The 8,973-nt window shown below is 35.7% G+C and overlaps 1 protein-coding gene across 1 annotated transcript; it reads right to left on the reverse strand.

Annotated features, from left to right (window-relative positions):
• Positions 1 to 520: 520 nt before the first annotated feature.
• Positions 521 to 4,210, reverse strand: LOC115449093 (peptidoglycan recognition protein). Its single transcript, XM_030176809.2, has 4 exons — positions 3,650 to 4,210; positions 2,915 to 3,119; positions 1,331 to 1,449; positions 521 to 840 (listed from the first exon to the last, which is right to left on the reverse strand). Exons 1-4 carry the CDS (start codon positions 3,699 to 3,701, stop codon positions 641 to 643), a joined length of 576 nt encoding a protein of 191 aa, XP_030032669.1. The 5' UTR covers positions 3,702 to 4,210; the 3' UTR covers positions 521 to 640.
• Between the last annotated feature and the right edge of the window lie 4,763 nt (positions 4,211 to 8,973).

Below are 8,973 nucleotides of genomic sequence, written 5' to 3' on the forward strand. Positions count from 1 at the left end.
AATTATTTTATTGGAGTACTTTCTCATCACGTTCTACCGGTACAAGAGGAGCTGTTTATAAAAATAGAATAATTCCTACCTTAAACATAATAAGAACATAACTAAATAATATCAAGCGTCAAGGTTCATCATAATTTTACCAAGCGAAATTAACAAGGAAATGAACAGACGCCTACCCTGTGAATTAACACGGAAATTAATCTAAACAAGTAATTAACCCAGAATATAAAGATAATCAGAGGAGCTATAAGGCAGTGTGAATGTCATGAAATTTACTAGACAATTACAAAATTTATAATAATATGAGCCCTGTGTTATATACTGTCCTACAGCTGGGCACGGGCCTCCTCTACCATGGAGAGGGATTAGGCCTTAGTCCACCATGCTGGCCTAGAGCGGATTGGTAGACTTCACACACCCTCGAAAATTCCTATAGAGATTTTTTTAGGTATGCAGGTTTCCTGACGATGTTCTCCTTTACCGTTAATGCAAGCGATAATTCACAAAGAATACGCACATAATTATTTTATAAAAATCAAAGGTGTGTGCTCTTGAGATATGAACCTGCGGACATTCATCTCGGCAGTCCGTTCCACACCCAAGTAGGCTATCGCTGCTTTTTATTGCAAAATTAGTTATTCTAATTTAAAGTTTCTTTAGCATTATCAAGCCAATGCGGCCATGATTGTATTTCCTTCTGTAATGCATCTCCAGGACTTTGTGTGAGAGTAAGCTGACGATGGCCTACTAAATGGTAATCTGCAGTCAGATGTTTCTGATCGACGCCACACGCTATTAGGTTCTTAGCTGCTTCCATTGCTTCTGCTGATGGCAGTTTATCTGCAGAGAAATGTATAGTTACATTTTTAGTTTAGGATATATTACAATATAATAATAATATCAGCCCTGTATTATATACTGTCCCACTGCTGGGCACAGGCTTCCTCTACTACTGAGAGGGTTTAGGCTTCAGTCCACCACGCTGACCTAGTGCGGGTTGGTAGACTTCACATGACCTCGAAATTATTATGCAGAAATTTTCTGGTATGCAGATTTCTCTATGGTGTTTTTCTTCACCGTTAATGCAAGCGATAATTTATAAAGAATACACGCATAACTTTAGAAAAGTCAGAGGTGCATGACCTTGGTTTAAAACTTACGGACATTCGTCTTGGCAGTCCGTTCGACCAATTAGGCTATCTCCGCTAATTTTTTTGTTTAGAATCTAATACATAAACCAAGGTAATGATATGAATAGTAATATAGAAGAATACGGACGAGGTATACAGCAATATAAAAACGATAAATAATAAATGTATTAACATTTTACCTGTAAATTCTCCAATAAATGAAATACCGATAGCTCTATTGTTATATCCTAAAGTGTGAGCACCGACGAGGTCCCATCCGGCGCCCTCGTAAACCTTGCCATTGTCACCAACTAAAAACCTAAGAAAAACAAGCAACAACTCATGAATGAAAGTAATATTGATTTCTTATGTTTACGCGAATGTTAGACAAAATCCAAAAAATATTTTAAATTTAATCTCAACGTAATTACTGTTCTCAGAGTAAACTACAAACAAAGTCAACATTACAACAATTTTCATAATTATCTTTGTATGTTTGTGCATAAAATTAATTGGTGAAAACGTTTTAAATTTAGCACAAAGCAATAGTTATCATAACAACCCTTTGTAAAATGTGAAACATATTATATAGAACAAAGTGTATAAAATGATATCGGTATTATTCGTGCTCTTTAATTTCTAGTAATTTTAGTTCTTCATACAGAATTAATGACTTACGTAACATTGTTTTCTTATCAGTTATAAGTATTTTCTGCAATGAGTTGTATCAATATATTTACCTTATTTTATTCTGGATCGCAACAGTTCATTACATGTGGCTAAACACGACATAGTTTAATACAATGTCGACCACATAGAGATAATACCTATCTCCAAGGACGAAAAATCCAAAAAAATTTGCATTAAGATAAAGACTTTATATACTTGTCGGAGGAAGCTATGTCTCCGGTTGATTGTTGTTTGCGTGTATAACGCACAATAATTGTTAATCTAATTTTATTTGTTACACTTTTCTATTACTTAAAACCTTCCGCATTAGCCATAATGTAACAGAAGTTTATTTAAAAATTATAATTTACGAAACGACCAATCAGAGCATGGCACGTGCCTCGAGCGGGGTCTTTACTATTCAGGTAGGCCATGAGTGCTTTGGACATTCGTTGGAGGAATCATGATAGTGACTGGTCGAGTTGATCGAGTTGGATCGTTGAGAATATTTGTTGGTTAAAGTAAGATCGGTGCCTTGAACCCGCTGCTCGGTCTTAATTGTCCACTTTTCTATCGTCATTATTGTAATGATAAATATTGTTTAATTTGAATTCGAATATAAAAATATCTGTGATCATTGTGTTTTGTGCTCGCATTTTACAAAAAGCGACGATAGCCTAGTTGGGTGTGGAACGGACTGCGAGACGAATGTCCGCGGGTTCAAATCCCAAGGGCACACACCTCTGACTTTTCTAAAAAATCATGTGTGTATTCTTTGTGAATTTATCGTTCGCTTTAACGGTGAAGGAAAACATCGTGAGGAAACCTGCACATCTGAGAAGTTCTCTATGGGAATTTCGAAGGTGTGTGAAGTCTACCAATCCGCACTAGGCCAGCGTGGTGGACTAAGGCCTAATCCCTCTTAGTAGTAGAGGAGGCCCGTGCTCAGCAGTGGGCAAGTATATAATACAGGGCTGATATTATTATTATTATTATTATTTTACCCTGATGACGCCCACTAAGTCCGCAACCACTAATGATGATGTCGACGGGAATAATGCTTCTCCGACATACTTATATAATGAATACTTTACTTTAAAATAATGGCTACTTACGAAGGTCCGATATCATCGAAATGAAGCTTCCCCATCTGGTATTGTCGTATAGCGTTCACAAAGTTTTGGCAGTCGACATCTGTAGCACAAGTAGGAGTTACTGCGTGTTGGATAATCACAATATTCACTGGTCCAGGCAGAGGAGTTTTACGTAGAGATGCTGAACCGCTCCATTCAGTCATTGGTACCACACCGCAGTCGGCTCCTGAAACGAACAAAGAAGTTAATGACGTTAACACAGAGGACGAATCATATTATAGTCAGTTTAATATATTGTCTAGCATTGGATAGCTAGTGTAAGTCAAAACAGTATTAGGAATATACAATAAAAATAATGTTTATTTTGTATAATTTATTCTTTACACATGACAATTCTTTAATAGAATCGAAAGCTGATATTGAATAAAATCCATAAGTAAAAATATTGAAATTACATTTATCTACTTTTTCAGGGATATTTATCGATGGATTAGTATGTATCGATTTTATATAATTTAGAGATGAAAACAAAAGAATCATCCAAACATCTAAAATTCAAAACAAGTCAATGTACTTAAATATATTGGAAGAATAAATTATACCAATAGCCGCAAAGTGCACGTGTACAGGATTTCTAAGAATTAATTACTCATACTGCGGTTACCCTGAGGATAATCATTAAGATTACTAAACAAATACAAATGTACTGTTGCATATCAATTGCGAAAACAAAGAACAACAGGAAACTCTACGTACCAGCCTCCACTGCAAACTTGGCAACAAACGCAAAGATAAGCAGGTATTTCATTGTGATCAGTTGCAACAATACGATCTGCAACGAAACGTATACTGAAATGCAAATAATTTGATGCTGTAATTTATACTTATATATGCTTACAAAACAATATGGTGTAAGTTTGAAAAGGGTAAGCCCCTTCCATGTGGCTAGGAAAGTCCGTCCAGTGACTCTTATCGTTTTCTATGTGCGTGTGTTTGATAGAGGAAAATCTTCGATGATGTGAGACATCTGGCTGCATAATATCATCAGTCAAGCCTTTTCGTGCATTTACATCCTTTTAGCGGATCGTTTTTAATGAATGTTCTTCCTAAATCCTATTAGCTTTCTTTTTCTAGCCAAAAATATGAGAAGTTTAGCTAAATTCTCCAATATTTAGTGTTCCTTTGGTCCTTCAACAATGTTTCTGTATTCAATGGTATTACTGATACCATTTGTCTCTGTAGATGCTATTTTCAATATTTATTTTGTTGTTTGTGAAACCTTAATTTCCTTGTCAGTCGTATCTTATTTAGTTACAATTAAAACTATCGTCATATTTATAAATATTTAAAGAAACAAATATTAAAAGGACTGTGAAGTCAAGTATGTTAGTTGTTTTATGATAAGCATTGCATAAGGATTCATTAAATATTAACAACAATTTGTTTGTTTTTTTGTGATAAGAAATAGATTGATGCTCTTTGTTAATAGATGTTTTTACTCAACAGAACAAATTAAGGTCTCAAATTCACTTAAGGAATAAAACACAACACAACATCACGCATTTTATCCCCGAAGGGGTATGCAGAGGCGCAACCATGGCACCCACTTTTCGCCAAGTGTGTTCCGTCCCATGATGCGATAGGGGGCGAGCCTATCGCCATATCGGGCACAAATTCCAGACTCCGGGCTGATACTGAGCAGAAAAACCCAAATATCACTTTGCCCGACCCGGGATTAGAACCCAGGACCTCAGAGCGCTGCCGTACCGCGCATGCAGTACAACTACGCCACCGAGGCAGTTTAAGGAATAAAAGATACCCGAAAATATTACAATATATATTTATTGATGTTAAGCCTACAGATAGTTTTATATTTAGCGTATTAAGAGTGGACCCTACCATAAAAACTGTGATTCTTGCGACTAGTGACATTCAAAAGACAAATTTTGAACCATCTCAAATCCATCGTATTGCATTTTTCAAAATCCTATTTTGAAGCTAGCACATATAAAGTATCACCAGAACGTTTGTCGGGTTTACGGTTAAACTTACTCTGGAATAGGGGATATGCTCTGTTTACGTTTTATTAAAGGATATAGGTATTCCCTGTTCTCATGGGAGCAAAAATAAGGTAAACCAGTATAGGAAAATTAACGAGAATACATATTAATGAATTATTTCACAGAATCACTGGAGCAACAGGTGTATCCTCTCTTCGCAGAGTGTATTCCATCCAATGATGAAATAGGTTGCAAGCCACAAATTCCAAAACCCAAATTGATACTGATTAGAAAAACCTAATATAACTTTGTCCGATCCGGGATTCGAGCCTGAGACCTTAAGCATTAGTTATACCGTGAACGCGATACAAACAAGCCGCCGAGGCATTCATGAAGTATTTATTAAAATAGGTAAACAAATTCTGATAGCTCTGAGCTAATTCACGGCTGATTATAAAGTCGATATTATTGATCATTTGTTTATAAGTGCACGGTTAAATGACTTCTCTGTACGTAATGGTAAGCGGAGTGGCATCTAATAAAATGTCGACTGACGAGAGATGATTACTCCCCGGCAGTCGGCAAAATTATACCGACTTGTTGGAACCGGATATACACAGGCTGATCCCGGAACGCGACGTACTTACGTGGGCTACTATGGCGGGTTTTAATACCTTGTGTACGGTGCTCGCTATCCGGGCGGATATACAATATATCCTACCACCAGCGAAAGCGATCTCTGCGGCTTTAATTGCATACAATCCTTTTTTATTTCATTTTTGATGCTAAAGACTCCATGCTAATTTATTAATTTGGACAACCAACAAAACATACATCATACATATCTATTTGTTATATGAAACAATAAATAATTGTAGAAGTACTGTTCTACTTACAGGCTGTCACCGAATGAACTAAAAGAACAAATTACTGCACCAGAAGTCCAACATGTTATAAAAATAACACTGAATACAAAACTAGATTTAGGTTTCAACAAGCGGATTCAGTATTTTCTTGTTGAATATAGAGAGCGAATATGTCAATTCTATCAGATTCTTACAATTTCGTTATATAATCTGGAAAGTCGACGAACAGGCGAATGCTAACCAAGGTTAGTTCTGCTGATTCTACAATAAAATAAGGGACGTAGGTATCCAAGGATTTCAGGAGGTACATTGGGAGAGAAATTATTATGAGACAATTAATATCACCATTAACCATTTTATGTAAACATATCAAGCTAAGTTGATAATGAGATACTCGCAACTAGCGTTGAAGCAGTAACGATTATGGGGGAAGAAATAGAGAAGGAAGGGAATTATTTGACAACGAATTTTTTTTAAATCCTTGTTTAATGAACTTGTATGTTAGGCAATGTCCCTCCATACGTCGACTTCGATGACTACGACTTTAGGGAATTGAATAACTCTTGCTAAGTTTAGACTACCAAGTCCTTGCAACAATATATAGCATAATAACTTCCAGAAGCGTTTACATTCGCGGAAGTCTATTTATAAAAATGAATCTCTATTTCCCTTGGTCATAGCATCACACGTGAACGGATGGAAGAATTTTGCTAATTATTATTTTTTTGTGCTAATTATTTGTGTGTCCCCAACATAGGCGGTTAATTAAAAAAAACATATTTTTAAATTTTCAAATTATAGTGTATTTATTATGTATATAACGCGTTTATCTCAGAAATACTAAAGGTACCTTCAACAATACACTCCTGAGTGCTGAGTGGTACTTTTATTAAATTTTAAATTGTATTGATCGATTTTCAATGCAATATTAAATAACAAAGAAAGTCCCTAATACTGATTACGCATTTCCCTCATAAAACACCATCAAAACAAAATATGTTTAGCACATAAAATTTTCCTTGTTATTCAAGTACATTAATGATTCATTACTGTATACTTCATGTACATATATACAATGATACCAGGGTTCGTTACTCGAGCCAAAAAACCCGTTGTGTTAGTTTTTATTTTCTATTTTTTTTAAATACTTTTAGTGTCGTCTATTGCATATAATAGTGTGTGGTGTTATAAAAACCTATATTATCAAGACCTAAAACTGTATTTTTAGGATGTCGATAAATAAATCTAGCTAATATAATATTAACGTATCTTTGCTCTCAATTTTTATATCAGTAATCAAATATCATCTAACATAGTATACCTTTCGCTGGCGATCAATGTAGAACACTGGTCAAATTATTGATCAAATGTAGAACATAGCAGATTTATTATAATGTTATGGTCGAAAGAATAATCGTTTTTAATACGTGCACGACATAGTGACCTCACTGCACCTGATGGTAAGTGGAGTAGAATCCAATAGAATGTCGACTGACGAGAGATGATTACCCCTCGGCAGTCGACACAATTATGTCGGCCTGTTAGAACCGGATACCCACTGGCTGATCGCGGAACGTGACAAACTTACGTGGGCCACTGTGGCCGAGTTTAACACCTTGTTATTGATATAAAATATATCCTACCATCAGCACAGATTACAGGATGAGTGAATAAATACTAAAGCATAGCAGCACAATAGATTGTAATCTAACTGTAAAAAAGGAGCAAAAGGCTACGTTTGATTGCACAGAAAATTTATTCACACTCATCTTTTTTATCCCGGAAAGTAAAGGCAGTGGCGGTACTAAGGAACCCACTGTCCGCCATATCAAATAGAACGTATAATGTGATAAGGCCGAGCCTATCCATATCGGGCCTAAATTCCAAACTCCATTCCGATTCTAAGCACCGAAACCCAACATCACTTTGCTCAGACTCGGAATTCGAACCTGAGACCTCAGTATGGTCGTAATTCACGCAAAATAACTACGCCACTAAGACTGGAAATGATTTATAGCTCTCCAAAATCCGGATTGGCGAGCCTTCTCTTCTGAGCACACGAAAGCTTCTAACGGTTTTGATGACGTCAAAACAACGTGAGCGAAACAATAATTTGAAATAACATTCATTCATAACCATTGACGTATATTCTATAGACACGAACGTCCATATAAACTATTTGTTCAATATCTGAACTAAAATGGCAAGTATATATCTGAACTAAAGTAGCTTATAATTTTTGGATGTTCTGCAATACAATTATTGTTGCTTGCTGGGGTATTTTTTGGTGTATCAGACCCGGCAGTCGACACAGGGGGAAACCTGCCAATGGGCTAATAGAATCCCCCGGCTTATCAACTACATGGCCCTGCAGGAGAGTTGGGAGGGGATAGCTAGGAAGGAAGGAATCCCGGAAGGATAGGGAAACCCTTAGGATGGAAAGAGGGGAGAAGGCCAGGAAATGTTCGCGAGCCTTTATAGGCCTCAATGTGAAATGGTAATCATGAGGTATAGGTACACGCTTAACTTGCTCCTGCAACTGCTGCTGCAATCTTGGTACTTGCTGAGGTTACTTGGTATTTTCAATTTAACCTTTTCTTACCGAACTGCGTAATTGTAAAAATATTTTTATTGAAATAATGAGTTTTAGGCATATTTTGGTAAACGAAATCGATAATGTGATTTTAAATTTGCTTGCTACAGCATTTAAGAGTAATGTAGCTTTCTACTAGTGATAAATTGACAACATCGGCTTAGTATTTCCTGAGATTAGCGCTTTTAAATAAACAAACAGCTTTATGTATTAGTATACATTAGAAACTGTCCTCACAGCTAAAGTTGTGCGCGATTATCCGTTAGTAATTATTTTATCGAAAAAAAAGTTGAATAAAAAATAAACCCCCCAATGAAAGGAATTGACTTTAGTATTTCCAGACGATAAAATAACTTTGAACTTCTTTTGTGTTAATGTAAAATTAATTTGGTGGTTTTGTCAGATAGTAAAAAACTTTCTTTCAGACTACGTATACTATAATTATACATATTATAAAAGAAATTGGTATAAGATTTGGTAAAAATTGAAAACGTATCAAGCACATTAATAGGAATATAAAGAAGTCGATGTTCGAATCAAATTCCAATTACCATTAAGCAATGTACCTACCTACATTGAAGTATACATTTTTTCGTATATACACTTCATACCAACTAATAG

Source organism: Manduca sexta, chromosome 20 (assembly GCF_014839805.1).
Source record: "Manduca sexta isolate Smith_Timp_Sample1 chromosome 20, JHU_Msex_v1.0, whole genome shotgun sequence".
Lineage (NCBI taxonomy): Eukaryota > Metazoa > Arthropoda > Insecta > Lepidoptera > Sphingidae > Manduca > Manduca sexta.

Coding starts and splice junctions, on each gene's coding strand:
- LOC115449093 (XM_030176809.2), bottom strand. CDS start 3,701: ATGAAATACCTGCTTATCTTTGCGTTTGTTGCCAAGTTTGCAGTGGAG. Junction 1,450..2,914: donor TTCGATGATATCGGACCTTC/GTAAGTAGCCAT, acceptor TGTTTTTCTTAG/GTTTTTAGTTGGTGACAATG. Junction 841..1,330: donor ATTTATTGGAGAATTTACAG/GTAAAATGTTAA, acceptor ATTTCTCTGCAG/ATAAACTGCCATCAGCAGAA.